This window comes from Pezoporus wallicus, unplaced genomic scaffold (assembly GCF_028554395.1).
Source record: "Pezoporus wallicus isolate ANWC-B61680 ecotype Strahan unplaced genomic scaffold, APGP_CSIRO_Pwel_v1 contig_13458, whole genome shotgun sequence".
In the NCBI taxonomy this organism is placed as follows: domain Eukaryota; kingdom Metazoa; phylum Chordata; class Aves; order Psittaciformes; family Psittacidae; genus Pezoporus; species Pezoporus wallicus.
In genome coordinates this window covers 680,765-697,855 of record NW_026635549.1, presented here as the reverse complement: position 1 = coordinate 697,855, position 17,091 = coordinate 680,765, and the positions used below count along the sequence as shown (strand labels likewise).

Here is a 17,091-nt window from a genome sequence, read left to right as displayed (position 1 = left end):
TCAGCTGAGTAGCACAGGATTGAGAGAAAATGCGGCACTAGTGACTTGTCTGCTCTTGTAAAGGTGGTTTATGAAGGGAAAAAGAAGTGGGTTTTTATTTTTTACAAAAGAACCTTTATTTTGGGGACTTTACGTTGCTACTGCATCAGAAAACATGCAGCGATGTAGGTCTTTGGCTATCCATCTAGCACTTTATCAAGTACTAAAAAAGACAGAAAATGAATAATCAAATGGCTCTAAATAGGCCATATTCCCAGCTGGATGTTGCTGAGCTGAGGATTTGGCCTACTACACATAAAAAACTCTGGAAAATATTTATTTATATAATCAATCAATCCATTTGTTGGGTCAGGACTTAAAAAACCCTCTCCGCCTAATAATAAAACTGCTGTGTCTAGACCAAGCTATTTGCTTGAGATTGTCTGTGAGTTTTGTTCTGTGTATCATTTCATAATAATGTCTTTCATTTCAAAGTTAACAGTGTCTCATGATTGCCTTATGATCTGGGCTGCATCTAATTTTAACCAGGATGGGTTTTGCTTTGTCCTCATTTTCTAATAATTAAGAACAATAGAAAATGTACCATGACATTGTTATTCAGCTGACAGTCATCTCTGTAGCCTTCCTGAAGGCTAGTCATTAAGACCAAAGGAATTTAGATTTTATTTTCTTCATGATATTTTGTACAAGGCATTAACTTCCCTCAGTCAAGAATGTAAAGAAATCGAAAAAACTTTGTTACAATATCTAGATTTATTCAAACAGGAATTCTTAGTGACCACAGTAGGGATTTAACCTTTTAATTAAGCTTACATTATTGCAAGAAGCGTGGCTTCGACCGCTGGTAATGTGTCTACAAGAAATTTGTTATTGCTTCAGGAAGAACTTTACTAGCTTCTAAAGATTCAAACTTCCCTTTTGTTTTCCCCTGCTTTCTACAAATATAATAGCTACCAAAAAACCTCAAGAAGAAAAGAGCAAAATACTGCAGAATTCATCACAAAGACAGGCAGACACAACCATGAGACAGATATATCCAACAGAACAGTCAAGCAGTAGCTTTCAAAAGCAATAATGTTTGAGGTATTCAGGTTAAGAAATGTAGAATTTTGATTTTCTAGAAAATCAAATGGGCTGGTATTAAATTTCCATCTAAATCACTGTCTGGTTTCCAGAGAGGCTTCTCTGCCATGTAATATACATTTGAATTTTTATGGCATTTTTCAGCTCCTAAGAACTTTTCAGACATTGCTAACCCTGCCAGACCTACATATAACATGACAAAAACCAAATGCCTGATCATTTGGGCATGGCGTCTAGCTTATATTTGCAGAGACTGGGAGCTCAGTTAACATATTTCAAAACTGAGTGCTAAGATCAATTCCAAATTAAAAAAATATGCCTATTCTTACAATATGACTGTGGAAGGAGATCCCAAAATTGCAGAAGCCCCAACAGAGAATCACCCTCTCCATCCAACAATTATTGGCTGAATTCCACATTGAAGTTCAAATGTGACAAATTCTTACCTGTTCAAATAAGAAAAGAGCAATTTTTAGGTGCCTGGTTCTAAAAGGAGTTCTACAGATAGTAGAAAACTGTGCATATACCCCTTTGTTTCAAGCAATTTTGCTAGTTACCTGCAGTTCTATTCACCATGACCCATTCATTGCCTTGGTTCGGGCTAAGCCCTATGGGACTTTAAGATCTAAGAAAGGCTGTGCTTGGCTCTTGAGAAAATGGAGGTGTACAACTTCTGTTAGTTTATTTTTAAATGGAATAAATGGAGACGTTGATAAGCCATTCCCTCTTCATTTCAGGTAAGATATGGCTTAAGGAGGGGTGGATTCACTCCCTCTGTGGACTCAAAGGATGTAAGCCCGAGGTTTTCCTATTACATAAACTCAGTATACCTGCAGGTAGTGCATTTTAATGGGATATTCTCCTCCTGCCCAGCTTCTAGCCTGGGAGTTGTTTTACTTTGATGTATTGCGATAAGATCAGAGACCTGAAGGAGCTTCCCCTAGAACCATAAACTCCTTGGTTCAGAATAAGGCTGATTGTGGACAGGTGGAAAGGAGGAAATACTGATTTTGATGATAGCCTCAGTAAAGTAATTCCTGTAACAGCTTGATGCTTCTCCATATTCAGTTTATAACGACAGCTACTCTGTCTGCTTGTGCCATAACCAGGGCTTTATTGAAGTACCTGAAAACACAGATTATTTTGCTGCAATTATGCTGTACAGAAAGGCTGTAGAAGGATTAAGACCCAAAGGTCCAAAGCTGCTTTTTCAGTAAGTGCCCTGCTTTAGAAATGCTGAAATCCACTCTCAATAGATGTCAAACATGCAAATTTTCCTGACACAAACGTGTTTCACTGACCCGTTCAACACCTAGTTGTGCTAAATCCATTGTGGTGTTGTTAAAACATTATAGTTTTTGCAAGGGGAGACTGATAAAGCCAGCAGATGTTTGAGACTTGAAATAACTTTTTCACCACCAACAAAAATTGGTTTGGTACAAAAAGAATGTTATCTTCAGAACTAATGGTCTGGGTTCTTCAGCGTGACAACAGCAAGATTATTTTTCAGGTTTTTGCACGCAGAACATTTGTATTTTCATTTAAGATGAGCCGTTTTTCCACAAATGCTGAAAAATTCAATACTTATCTCTATTCCTTCTTCACAGTAAAAGAAGCAGGAATGCTATTAAAGTTTATGAGGCTTTCTTATACGTGTATACGTTGTGTTCAAAGAACAGTTATGGGATGGCAGGGTTATAAAGTTAACCACTCAGATTTAGGAAATGCAAGAATTAAAACGGTCTAAGCAATTTTATTGCAGGCCCTCTGTAGCCATATATTATAATGTAGTATAATATAACTCAAATATATTTGTAATTACACATATTTTTGTTTTCACAGCCCCTCTGTTTCTTTCAGTTACATGGAGTGGTATTTCTTATGGCATTTTACATTCAGCATATGTCTGCATGCATTATTTAATGCATGCAGTCCAAACTGTACTCCATTTCCAGAATTATTCATTTTTTGTTTTACTGTTATACTGAGCCTGATGACAATATCCAATCATGCCATTAAAATTAATGGATTTATTTTCACAATAATTTTCACTTGCGCGATTAGAACTTTTATTAATTTAACAAAAGAATTAAGGTCAAATAAATCAACATGCTTTTGTGTCCAGTTTGCAATATCAAGAATGAACTTCATCTCATTCAAAATGCTTAAATCCTAAACTGTCTTCAGTTGAAGCTAGAAAAAAAAAGGAGAGAAAATTGCCTTGAGTGAGCAGTTCTTTGATAAATATATATATTATATAAATAATAATTATATTGTGATATTCCAGTTATTTGCAAGAGAACCTGGTTGACCTGCTTAAACCAGAAGTTTTGGGTTTAGGTGGCCAATGTCAGCTGATGCCAATTCCACCTTAGACTGACTTCTTGGAGGGCACAGGATTCCACTGCATTTTTAATGTACAAAGCCCAGCTCCCCCTGATTTCAGCTGAAGCTGCTGATGCTCAGCACTTCTGGAAAACCTGGCCATTTGTGTCCACCAAGACTATGCAAAGTGAGGACTATCTCAGTTCTACACCTGTGGAAAGTCAGGTTTTGTGAAACGCATAGTGTAGCATGAGACATCTGTGACAAAAGCAAGAACAGAAGGTTATCTGCAACAGCATTCGTCAGTCTTAGCCTGAGGGCATCCTTTTGCCTCATGTAGCCTTTGTCCAGAATTGTCTAATTTCTGTAAGAAATGATACTGGAATCCCACAGACACACAATTCCTGTGTCCTTCAATACACAATTAATTCCCAAAGAGCTGCTCTGCCTGCACAGTGAATGTGATGGGGTTCATCAGGAAATCATCCTTCCTTGACTGCTGAGCACTTTACTAAGAAGATTTACCTTTCAAACGTGAATTGAGTCCTAATTTAAGACATAGAGAGTTTAGTTTTCCTCGTTTCATTTAGATGTGGGATTGCAGGAAAAGCAAGGGTGTCAACGAGAACACTCATGGGAAAGAGGACTGTGTGACCTCTGGGTAACACCACTTACTGCTGGTTTTAAGACAAATGCTTTTTCCAGCAGTTTCACAAGTAGTTTTGAGCACCAGAGCTTGCAGATGCTGAAGTTCTTTGCCTTTTCTGTTTTTACCACCTGAGCTTTGGTCTTTATCCACATTTGCTCTGATTCCTGCTTTGATGATTTTTCTATTCCCTCTCTTTCCTGAAGAAATCTCAAGTCAGACTTCCTTGCATTTGCCATTACACATTAGAGATCCCTTGGCTTTCTTTAGCACTGGCAGGAAAAGATCCCTGTATTGGATTATGTATGTATCCAAGAAAGGAGAGAACTCGGGGGAGCATTTTGATCTTTTTCTTATTGGTAATGTTGTCTCAAGGAATTACTCTGCTGAGTAGGTGCTAATGCACCTATTTTTGAAGGCTGGGAGCTCCATAAGGGCATAATTCAGCTTCAGACTCACCTGTACAACAACTCTAACCTTGATCAGTGAAGGATCAGTACAAGGAGCAGGATGGAAGAACAGGACTGCACAAAGGGGATACTTGGACATAAGGTGAACTCATGGGCATTGTGGGAAAGGCTTCAGCTCTAGAGACTATCCCTCTCCAGGGATTCCCTTCAGTGGGACCTTTTGGGGAAGCATAATTAACACTGGAATTAGCACAGTCTCACAGCATCCCTTCAGTCTGTGGGCTCTACACAGTGACCATGACAGGGCGCTAACACTGCCTGGTGTCCCAAACTAGGATTATGAAACGGGGCAGGCTTGAGCATACAAAAAGCCCACAACTTCATCTACTCAAGCTCCATGAGGTCTATGAGTTAGGGGAAAATTTTGGTTGTCCTCTGGAGTAACTCGTTAGGTGCTATCCTAATCACTGATTCTCAGAAGGGCATTGGGAAATAATGTAATGATAATACAAAGTTATAGCTTTAAATCAGTAGTTAGATGCAAAACTGATGGATACAAATCACTTACACATTTTTTTGCTGTAGTTAGATAACTGCAAAGAAGTCACTAGTACTGTGAACTAGGAAGAGGGGTCCTACATTTCATATAAACTCAATGAAGTAGGGCATCCAAGACTGAAGACTGGGAAGACGGTTTCAGGTGCAAAACACAACTGGCCTGCTGTGCCGTCTGGTGATCAAACCTGGACTAAATCAAAGTCTGTATTTTGGGTACAGATAACAGTGGTTTGTGTTTGTTTCTTGATATCATCTGTTTCAGACAACAATAACATATTATTTATTCATTACATTACATGATTACTTTTTAATCTTCTGATACAAAACCAGGGTGTTTGTTTTGCTGTGCTGCTTTCCTACTGCAGGCTTATTGGCAGGGAAGGTGCGACAGGGTAACTGGCATTTGCCAGCTCTGTCTCTCCAAATGCTCAGTAGTAACCTCAGCACATCCGCCCCGTGACAGAATCTGTTTTCACTCCTTCAGGCAAGGGGTGGAAAAGGAGAATTTGTGATGCTCAGTGCTTCCATGCGAGGCAGCAGGATTGGAGGGATCAGGGAATGGGAGTGGTGGGGACTTGGGGCATCAAGGGCTGCAGAGGGAAAGGAGGTGTGAAGATAGGAGCTAATGAGGCATGAAGACTTCTATAGTTTTCGTGGAAACATGGAAATATCAGGAAAAAAACCATCTTTTGAATGGAAATATTGAAAACTATAAAAGGGAGTTTGTAGGTGATGTTATTGCAGGACAAGAGGGTAGAGAGGTGGCTGCAGCCTAATGCTTATAAATTGCATGGTTTCACCCCCATCTTTCCTTTGCTCCTCTTAGATAAACAATCAGTATTAGCTGGACTTGTTGGGGTATTTTTTGAAGCTACTGATATTTACAGTCTGCAGCCACATTCACCATTTAATATAAGCAAAGCCGCCCTCTTAGGGTGTCTTTTTTTATACTGGTACTTGGAGTTGAAAATCTATTTTAAATTATTGGATAGCAAGCAGCAACCTCCAGAGGGCTAAACCAATGCTGTTAGCAGGTCCAAAATGTGATACAGCATATGGAGCTGAATACCTCCTGGTACAGATTTGCATGCAGGCGGTTTTAATTAGGATTTAGAATTCCTTGTGGAATGCAGCATTCTGGGCTAGTCTCAATCTTGTCAATACATAATGTTTTTGTTCATGCTAAAGCCTGCAGAAACCAATAGATTCCTACTTGTTTGTAATTCCTGATGCTTGTATGAACTGTTAAAAGTTTCCTCTAGCTGCCAGCTTTGCGGATGACCATTACCTGTTTATATGTACTTAATGTAAAAGATTCCCATCTTTTGTTAATAACGTGGTACCAGGTCAGTTAGAAGCAAAAATCATTTGAAGTTTTATGACATTGCATAGCTACTTCGTTTTTCCTGCAACACTACATAGCTCAGTTAGAAAATGCCTTAACTCGATGGTTTTTGTGCCATCTTGTGAGCGAAAGGTGTAATTACGTTCAGCTAATACAAGGGAGAGGTACTTTGGCTAATGTCCATTTCACTACTCTTTCATCATGAAAAGTAAATTGTTTAGGGTTTCCAAAACCAGATGAGGATAATAATGAAAAACATATTTGTTCCAATGTATTGCACTAGCATTTATTTTTCAGTAGACATACCTGTGGGCAAAAACTGTCTGATTTCAGTAAAATGAGAGAAGAAATCACAGCTTTGCCTTCTATTTTTGCCTTCTGAAACTTCTTATTGTTTGGAATGGAAAAGCTATATAAATTCTCGGTATTCAGCACCGATAGTGTTCCTTCTGGGAAACAATTTGGTTCTTACAGGATACCTCTTGTTTCCTAAAAGTCACTGCATGTTTCTCAGAGATAGCACAATATAAATTACAAAAAGCACTGCTAGCTATTACAGTGACACAAAGAAAAGCCTAATTCTTGACCTTAGAAAGTCTGCTGTCTCCTGGAACATTTCTTTTGGGGAAAAAAAAAATTACAAAGTCAGGAACTAACCTACAACCTTACATTTAAATAATATTAATTATTATTACTGTTAAAGTCAGTGTAGTTGCACTACAGGCTGAGAAGAGCAGGCTGAAAAGCCTCACAAAGTTCTGCCACTGCTTAATTAAGTGATTCTCTCTGTGACCTTGAGCAAGTTGTTGTATTTCTGTGCCTAATTTTAGCCACCTTTAGATGATGCACATACTTTTTTTCAACAGGATGTTATCAGACTTGACTGCCACTTGTAAAGCTCTTTGGGCTTCTTGGATGAAAGGTAGTGCTGTGATATAGTGACAAGCTTGTTAGAAATCTACTTGATAAGCAAAAGAGCAAGTCATTCACAATAAGTATAATTATTCAATGATTTAAGCTTCCTAATCTACTTCCACAGTCTTGGCAAGCAGATTGTGATTTCTTCCATTTTATATAATGAGAAGAGGTTTATTTTTTTTTTCTCTTTTTACTCTATGGATTGATTGCAAATATTCAGAATTCAAGCTGTGTTGCTCATTTGCAATCAGTTGGATGACTAACATTATTTCTACTCATGTTTGGATGAATGCCCAATGACTTGTGTGTGCAAATTGTAAAGTTTGTTTTCTCAAGATACTCATCTGTATGACATTGAGATTTGCTGCCTTTGGAGAGCAGCACCAGTAAAATTGAACACATTGAAGACCGCTGAAAAAACTGAGCACAAAAATAAGGCAAGAGGACACTAACATTTTTAATGAAACTTTGCAGATTAAACTTTTGTCCAAGTCTATTATGGTTTTAGTTTTTGCCTGTTGCTAATACTGTGAACAAATCCAGTGTATTGAATTCTAGACCTAACATGGTGCCAAAGGGGGATGGTGTTAAACCTGTTCAGAGGCAGCTCCCATGTCAAGGTTGGAGCAAATGACTAGCAGTGGTGCTGATCTTCATGGGATTTGCAAAGCACCTCAAATCCTGCATCAAGGGAAAAGGCCATAAAGGACATAGAAGGACCATAAAGCAGACAGTATTTGAGACTTGAAATGCTGATGTGTAACAGCTAAGTATTGCTTTTGTTTCCTTTGAGAAACATACTATGCTAGCCAGAGTATTTTCAACTCTGGCTTTGAAGAGACACTGCGATCAGGATCCACTCATGAATAGGCTACCATAGTATGGGGTGGTACCTTTTTTCCCCACCATTAATATCTGTCACCTCTACCTATTATAAAGCTCGAACTGACTGAAAAGCAACATCACTTTTTTGCCTCTGTGTCTTTTGCACATGTCAGGGTGTCTTCTTGTAGGTTAAGATCCTCTTTAGGACCAGGATTCATTGGCTGCTCTTATTTCAGAGGTTGTTGTAGAGCCTTGTGAATTCTTTAATACACTTTCTTCCATCCTTTCACAGCAGTCCTATGGAAAGCAGAAGTAATGTGTGATGTATTGCAGTGTGGTCCAGCCAAAAACCCACTTAGACAACAGGGATATGTGCTTTTGAATGGCAACTCTAGCAGGACCACATTCAGCAGCTTAGGGCACAGGTCAGCTTGAGTTGATCTAAAATAAAATGCTGTTTGCATTTTATGCAAAGCAAACCGATGGTAACAGCAAAGAAATACTGAGGATTTTTACAAAAAAATATTTCTTTTTGGCCCAAAATCAAACGACAAATGCCCAACTACCTTAATTCACTGACAATCTGTCAAAGGCAGGTTGTAAGAACATCCATATCTCCATACAGGTGCAGCAGTCTGGCTATTGTCACTTGCATTGTAACTTTTTTAATGTATTTTATTTTAATTTTTTTTTCTTTTTTTTCTTTTCCTTGACAGCTGGCTTTGTGGAAATTTAAGGCTTTTGACCACTACCTTCTAACTGATTTATATCTTCAGTCCTGTTGATCTGACACCTCTTTGGCAAACACAGCCTTAGAAACGCTACTTTAAATAGTATGATGCAAGGAGCAGTGATGCTGCAATGATCTCACTTTGTAGGGAGAATGATCTCTTATGAAAAGGCACGTTCACATTAAAAATTCCCAGCAGCACACTCCACTCCCCCATTATAGGTAATTACAGAGGATTTTAAATATCTGATGCTAGTTGGCAGCGTACAATACCCTGTCAGCAGCAGGCACTGATTTGTAATTTAATTATCATCAGACATCCACCTGTTCTTTTGTCAAATGAAGAAAAGCATTTCCTTGCAATCATGCTTTTCCCTCCTGAAATTTGAATTAACCCTTAGAGAAAACTCTGGTTTCTAGGGAATGGGGTAAGTTCAAAGACACTTCCAGGACTCCATCAGGTCAGAGCAATGGAAACAAATGAGGCGTTTCTGCAGGAGAGTCTTGATTACGGTTTGGTATTTTCAGTCTTACCATTAGTTTTTTACTGTGTCAAGCTGTTTTGGTTCACAGCTGAGAGCATTTCAGTGAAGAGATGCTGTGGGAGGAAAGATGCATGAAAATCAATGGGTTTGGTGCTAAGAACATGAGGCAAACACATAACAGGATTGACCCAGAAATTCTCTAGGCTCATACTTTGTGAAGAACAGGAAGGCTGGACTTGGGATAGGAGGGACACAAAGGCAAATGGAAAAGTGGAAATCTGTTCTGTGAACTTCCCAGTTTATGGCACATAAACACAGATATTATTGAATTTGTCTTGGGAATGTGCAGTTATTGGACCAAGTGATCGATTTCAATTTTATAATTAAATATAGCATAGGTTTTCATAGGAAAGTCTACCAGTGGCGATCCATGCAAGGGTTCTGCTTTCTGGGAGCAAATGGCTCGGGATGAATCAATTTCCTCTGGGCCTTGGCTTTCATGCAACAGCAACTTTGCAGTCCTGTGATGGGGAAAGAACTTACTGATGGTCCAAAAGATATTCTCTCTTCCACGCCACCTTAGATGGCTTCTTGTGCTGCAAAGCTGCATGAATGATCTGGACAGAATAGTGTAAATATATATATATGATATATATTGATTGTCAGATGCCAGGAGCACCTCTCTTATGAAGGCAGACTGAGGTTTTGGAGTTGTTCAGTCTGGAGAAGAGAAGGCCCTGGGGAGACCTTAGAACAGCTTCCAGTGCCTAAAGGGGCCTGCATTAGACATTAGGCAGAAGTTCTTCCCTGTGAGGGTGCTGAGGCGCTGGCACAGGGTGCCCAGAGAAGCTGTGGCTGCCCCATCCCTGGCAGTGTTCAAGGCCAGGGACAGGGGTTGGAACTGGATGAGCTTTAAGGTCCCTTCCAACCCAAACATTCTGTGATTCTATAATATATAGTATAATATTTGTATTGGAAATGTGGCCAGAAGGACCAGGGCAGTGAGTGTCCCTCTGTAGTGGCACCGGTGAGGCCACACCTTGAATTCTGTGCTCAGTTCTCAGCCCCTCACTGCAAGAGAGACATTGAGGTGCTGGAGCAGGGCCAGAGAGGAGCAATGGAGCTGGTAAAGGGTCTGGAGCCCAAATGTGATGAGGAACAGCTGAGGGAATTGGGTATGTTCAGCCTGGAGAAAAGGAGGCTCAGAGGGGACCTTATCGCTCTCTATGACTGCCTGAAATGAGGTCTTAGGGAAGTGGAGGTTGCTCTTGTCTCCCAAGCAACAAGTGGTAGGATGAGAAGAAATGGCCTCAGCATGCACCAGGGTAGGTTAAGATTGGATATTAGGATAAATTTCTTCACTGAAAGGGTTGTCAATCGCTGGTACAAGCTGCCCATGGAAGTGGTGGAGTGACCACCCCTGGAGATATTTAAAAGGCTTGTAGAAGTGGCACTTGGGGACATGGTTTAGTGGTGGACTTGGCAGTGCCAGCTTAACAGCTGGACTTGATCTTAAAGTTCTTTTCCAACTTAAATGATTCTATGACAAAGCTTTGATTTTGTCTTTTCTTTAGTCTTTGATTTTCCTCATTGCAATATTTTAGCACATACCTGTCAGCTGAAAATTGTGTTTACGAGACTCTCTCCCACTCATTGTCAAAGACCTATGTCTCCTCCCAGTTTACACTCCGCTCTCGTCCTCCTGCTCTCTCCTGTAACATCTCAACATCCCCCATAAATGGATTAGGTCATGTGAGTTTGCTTGATAGTCTTCAGAACAACAGTGTCTATGTGCATTAAGTGTAAAAAGCAAGGCTTTGGCAATGGGGGGTTGCAGGCACCTCTATAAGCAGAGGTCAGGACTGCCCCTACCAGACACAGCTGGTTCTGGTTCGCCCTAACGGCCCTACTACAAGACACAGCTGGGCCCATCATCCACATGGCTGGTGCCATTTTAAAAAGGATTCAAGATGAAGGACAGTTCTGGCAATTTAATTTAGTTTTTAGGGTTATTTTTCTTGTTGTCATCAAGTTTGTTTTGGATCTTGGACAGGCTTCTGCTTCCTCTTTGCCATGTTGCATCTTCATGGAGCACAGAGCTGTAACACCTCACATGCTGATTAGTGTTCAGGGTAAGGAGAAATGTTTACTGAAGAGTAATTTTCTGCTCGAGTGTGGCTCTGTGGAAGTGCATGTGAGCTCTCCAGCGTCAGGACGCATGGGGCTAAATGGAAAATGACTCAAATACTTTGGGCAGAAAGGCTGTAGAAGTGCAGTTATTAATGTTGGGGGTGTGAAATATGAACTGACACTACAGCTCAGCTGATAAAAATATCTTCATTGTCAACCCTTTCCAGTATGTTGTTTCAGATGTCTATTTGGTGGAAGTTTTGTGAATCAGTATGGTATACCATATTTTTCTCTGATGAAATGTTAAGAATGAGGTATTTTTTTCCAGAACAGATTAGGAAATCCAAGTATTATATTGACTCATGTCTTACACTTCATTTGTTATCCCATATTTACTTGAATACATATCCATTGCTTCCTTAAAGCTAATTTGTTCTTCTTTGCTCTCTTTTCTCTAGAAATATCGTTATCAAGATGAGGATGCTCCACATGATCATACTTTGCCTCGATTAACCCATGAAGTGAGAGGTCCAGAGCTGGTTCATGTGTCAGAGAAGAACTTATCTCAAATCGAGAATGTCCATGGATATGTCTTACAGTCGCACATTTCTCCTTTGAAGGTAGGATCACATTCACTGTGGCTTTGGACCTCAAATACAAGAAAACATGTAGCATGAAATACTTGGGAAGCTTATTTTGTTATGTGAACAAACAAGTTGGTTTGTGAAAGGTGTTATTGGAGACTGATCGTCCTGTGATGGGTTCTTATGGCTCACTGTAGTGTAACAAGTGATGGTTTAGTTGGCAAAGTTTTGTTTTGAGGTATGAGCTTTTTGCTTAAGTAAGAAATTGAGCATTTCCTGCAAGTTAGCCTGTTTTCTCCGACGTTGAGAAAGGAATAATTGAGGTTCTTGGCCTCAATATCACAGTGATTTTGGGATGGTAGACTTCCCTTCCTGATTGCCCTTCTGCAGAAATTGAAAAAAAAGTTACTGTGAGTGTCAATGTCTAAAGGAATCCTGGGTTTTGAATCTCTCCAAAAGCTATATCAAAGTGATAAGTTATGCCTGAAAAGGGAGCTCATTTGCTGTTATTCATGTACTCAAGTGTTTGCTGTTTTCTGTGGGTTTCGTTGCAATTTGGAGTGATGCAGAGGCATCTCTGTGTTACCCTAAGGCAGCTATCTATAGAATATAGAAGGCTTTCTGTATGTGTGGCTGGTGTCCTCTGATATATCTTGCTGGGTGAAAAATGCTTATCTTCATGGTGAACTTGCACATTAACCAAAAGGAAATCCATTCCTGACAATTACATGTGCACTTTAATAAGACTGCAATAACTTGGAGAATTTCTTAAATCTTCTCTAATGAAACAAGCATAGGTGATGATGAGCATGATGGGTTTCCTAATTTATTTTCTATTGGGTCTGGCAAGGAGAAAAAAATGAATGTTTTCCCTAGAGGTGATGATATTCTGGGTAAGGGTTTCATTCTGGCAACTAAGCTGCAAGCAAGGCAGATGGGCTTTGCTCTTCTGGTGCTCAAAATCTATGAAATGGGTATTGCTTGCCTAATAGAGTGGTTACAGTGTAGTTAAAAGTGAAATGAAGTATTTGTTAAAGATTGATATGGATGCAGCTGGTCTTCATTGAGCCTTCATGGGATAGTCATGCGAATTAGTCTTTGCCCTCTGTACTTGTTGTTCCTGTGTGTAGTTTGTATGTTGTTTGTCTCTTCATGTATTAGCATGCTTTAACAGCTTTCTGGGTTGCTTATGTAATTTGTACTGCAGAGGCCAGTGGTATCAAGCAGTGATATATCTTCTTACACTGGAGTAGATTGATTTAGTTATTTGGATGGGATTACCTCCTCTGTGGAACCTCAGGGGGCAGTCACAGGTAGAACAATCCCTTGCCTGGAAGGGAAATGTCCCTGTTCTTCTAGAGGTTCTTGAGTATTAAGATTATAGTGGTGCTTCTTATTCATGAAAGCGTGAAACTAGGTAATTTTCTTCACATTTGGAGAGTTTCAAGTAAGGCTGCATGATCCAAGCTGATAATGTAGCAATAATAATAAGCTTATTGTGAAGTGATGTAAAGGGTATCCCCAGACGTCTACAGTTGCCTTAAAACTGCTCCCACTCTAAATTGCTCTTGTCACAGGAGAGAGTTCTTGTTTGCTGTTTCCTGAAGTGAAGGGAGAAGAGGAGCTATACAGTATTTCCTCTTGGAAATTTGTATCTTCTGCAAGTTCTGTCCTCAGGCTGAGGATTTCTGTCTTTGACTTGGTATCTTTGAAGTTTCTGCTTGCTTTCTCCTGGAGAGTGTGTCCTGTATTTTTAACCTTTGGTAGAGAATGATCTCAGGAGGCTGGAATAAACCTTCTTCTAATGCTCATGGCACTGTAATATACCCTTCCTATATAAAATACTGGCTTTGCGTTTACTTGTTTCTGGGAATTGACTGAAATACCTGTTTGGAAAGGTATTGTCATGGAGATTTCCACATAGTTGAAGAATAGTCTCCAAACTCACCGAAATCCAATCAATCAAAAATGGTCATTGTCTTGAATTATAGACTTCCTATCCTATAGTCAAATACCATTAACCATTCAGCAGTCTTCTTGGCAGTATTGTGTAACCATGGCTGCAATGAATAATAGATAAATCTGAGGTATACTGCTTCTCAACCCATAGCATGCCTTCCTAGGGAAACATAAAATACTATTTTTTTCAAAGATTGGCTGGATAAATATGCCTGCTATTTAAATATTTTGTTGCCTTGCATGAGAGGTGAAGCTGCTGGAATCCTGCTTTGAGGGGATATAACAAATGCCAGGGTACAAATACAGCCTGCCAGCTTCTTAGAAGTGAGGAGAAACTGGCAAGTGCAGTGGGATAAAGCTGTTGGGGAAGTTCCACTGAGAGCTGTTTGCATTGGAAAGGTTGACTTGTTCTGGCCCAGTTTTCTGAATACAGGTCAAAGAACTTGGTGTGAATGGAAAATGCCTGTAAATGAAAGTCTCACAAGCTTGCTTGTACCAAGAGAGGGACCACATCACCCTCTGTGTGTCACTAGGACTGTCTGACCAGCCACCCAGCTGGCAGTATGCTCCATGAGCAGGGGGTGGCTGCCTGGCTGAGTGGGGTTAAGTCACTGCCTGCCTGAATTTCATTGCCTGAAGTTCACTGTGGGGTCTGCAGCATCAGGGTGCACCTCTCAAAAGAGGTTTTGAGGCAGTTTTTTGTGTTTAGTGGCAGCACAATGACCTGATGACAGGATCATTTTGCCTAATATTTTTGCTTGAATTAGTATCATAAAAGAAAAATGCTTGTGCATAAAAGTAATCGGTTAAGATGTTTTGGAACTGAAGCCTTATCCCAAGGCCAAGCCACATATCCATCTTAATCGCATCACTTTTCTGAAGTAACTTGAGTTTGGCAGAGGAAAGAATTGCTTGTCTCCATACCTTTGTGTTCATTTAGAAAGAAATCTGCAAAGATCATGCAATCCTAAAACTACCCTTTAGGGTTGTAGGTCTTCTGGTTCCATCCCCCAGAACTGGCCATGTCTGGAAGTCATAGGAGTTACGCCTTGTCTATACAGATAGAATACTTGGTACCATTGCCCTGCCTCTGCTCCCAAGTTTCCAGTGGGCATCTTGGTTTATATCTTAATCCAGCTCAACAGCTTGAGCGCAGCCTTGCACCATTACAGTTAAAGGGTTTGTGGATGGTTGAAGTTCACACGGAGAGGCCATAGACCCGTCTGTACCGCTGTGTAGATCTCCAAGTAAAATGTTCCAGGGATTCTTAAGAGATTTTCTAACAGTCAGGATGGAAGGATTTGGCCCATTGTTTTTGTGTTTTTTTTGTTGTTTTTTTTTTTAACCTGTGTGATTCAAAATGCCTGATATGGTCCACACTGTAAAGAACAGAAGAATCTTAAATTTTAGATCAAGTTGCTGTGTACAAGTTGTTCAAGAGCTTGGCAATAATTTTATGTTTCAATATATGTGGTTTGATGTAGTCCAGAAATATCCTAGTGGAGCTCGTCATTATCGGTTACTTCAGAAGGGTTTTTTTAGATACCAAAATATAAAAAGGATTCTTTAATAGCCTTATGCTAGTTTTGTGTGCTGAGTCATTAGAAATCTGATCCTTAGACACTCTGAAAGTCTCTTTGAGACACTCGGATACTGATTAGGATAAATACTGTTTGGGAACGTGAATAAGAGTTCACATTGACGTTAGACATGCCTTGTTATATTTCATGTACCTAAAACCTAGTGCGTACTAGCCAGATTGCTCATTACTGTCGTCTGAAAAGCAATAAAAACAGTTGAACTGAAAAGTAGACCCCCCCTTCTCACTGTGATTTTTACTTTTGTAACTTACAGTTTTGTTGCATTAACTTCACTTTTCTACCATCCTGTAGCATTTCCTGTACGCTCAACTCGGTTTGGACACTCTTTAATTTTTAGAAAGCTGAAAACTTCTGTTAAAGGTTTATCTACCGATGAGTTTGTAGAAAATAAACTTGACAGCATCTTCAGCACCTTTGAGTACTGAAGTTATAAAGTTATAAATGAAGTTTTCAATTATGTAGCTCTATTGAGATTTGGGAAACAAGCTAACTTTCGAGGAGCTTTGTGAAAAAGTTTCCGAATTAAGATGATAGATGCTCTTTGTAATTTAGGGAGGAATCGAGATTGTGCTTTGTTATTCTGTTAAAGGAAAACGTATGCGGTGTAATGAAATGATCATTTAACATGTTCTTGTGCTTTCCCCCGCTTGACACTAGATGGTGCGGTAAGCTTAGAATCCTTTGATCTGCGCCTGTAAAGCTTCGGTGACATGCTATGGAGGTTTTTCTGATATGTCATAGAAAGCGCTAATTCAGTAAAAATGCCTTTTTAGAATCTTTAGTCTGTTGAGAAATCTGAATACAACGCAACTGTGCCTAAAATTCTGCAAGTTCTGTCACTAAATTAAATGCTTCTCTTTTTCCCTTCTTCCTAGAATAGAGCTAATCAGTGTTCATTAAATGAAAGAACTCTGGCTCCTGAATGAACCTTATTAGTGGTTTTGTGGCATTAGATTAATTTTTGAATGTATTCTGCTTCCTTTAGGTAAAAGTCCATGTAAGGGTCTTGCATCTTCTTGGTTGCGTGAACGCTTTAAATGTCAGTCAATTCCAACTATCTCCTTTCTAATTTCCTAATTTAATGCAAGGTTTAAGCGTAAGCATCAATGACAGTGCAAAACCAAGTAGCCAGGTAAGCTATTGTTATCTCAGCCTAGGATATTTTCAAACAAAGAAGCACAAACTTCAGCTGCCACATCTTTGGCCTTGCTCACTAGAAGAGAGAAGGAGCTGCTCTGGATTTTCCTCCTTTGCTTTCTGTCTCTGGGCACTGTCCTGGAGCTCAGCAGGGTTGCTGAAAGCTCACAGAAAGTCGGGATTGGTGGAATGACTTGTGAGTGGAGAGAGGAGAAATCATCTCCACGTGGAGCACATTCATTTGCTCAGTGGCCTCCAAAGTTAGGGTTATACATGAATTGACATTTGTGCAAATTGCTTTCAGAAGATTTGCTTCTTCCATCACCAGAGCACATTGATTCCACTTCTTATTTTA

At 39.7% G+C, this 17,091-nt stretch overlaps 1 protein-coding gene across 13 annotated transcripts in view; it reads left to right on the top strand.

Annotated features, from left to right (window-relative positions):
* Window positions 1-17,091, top strand: part of DLG2 (discs large MAGUK scaffold protein 2) — a 995,744-nt gene that overhangs the window by 448,281 nt on the left and 530,372 nt on the right. For all 13 annotated transcript variants that reach the window (XM_057396723.1, XM_057396722.1, XM_057396721.1 and 10 more), the window contains one exon: window positions 11,914-12,075. In XM_057396723.1, coding sequence (XP_057252706.1) covers window positions 11,914-12,075 — 162 coding nt within the window. The remainder of the gene's footprint in view (window positions 1-11,913; window positions 12,076-17,091) is intronic.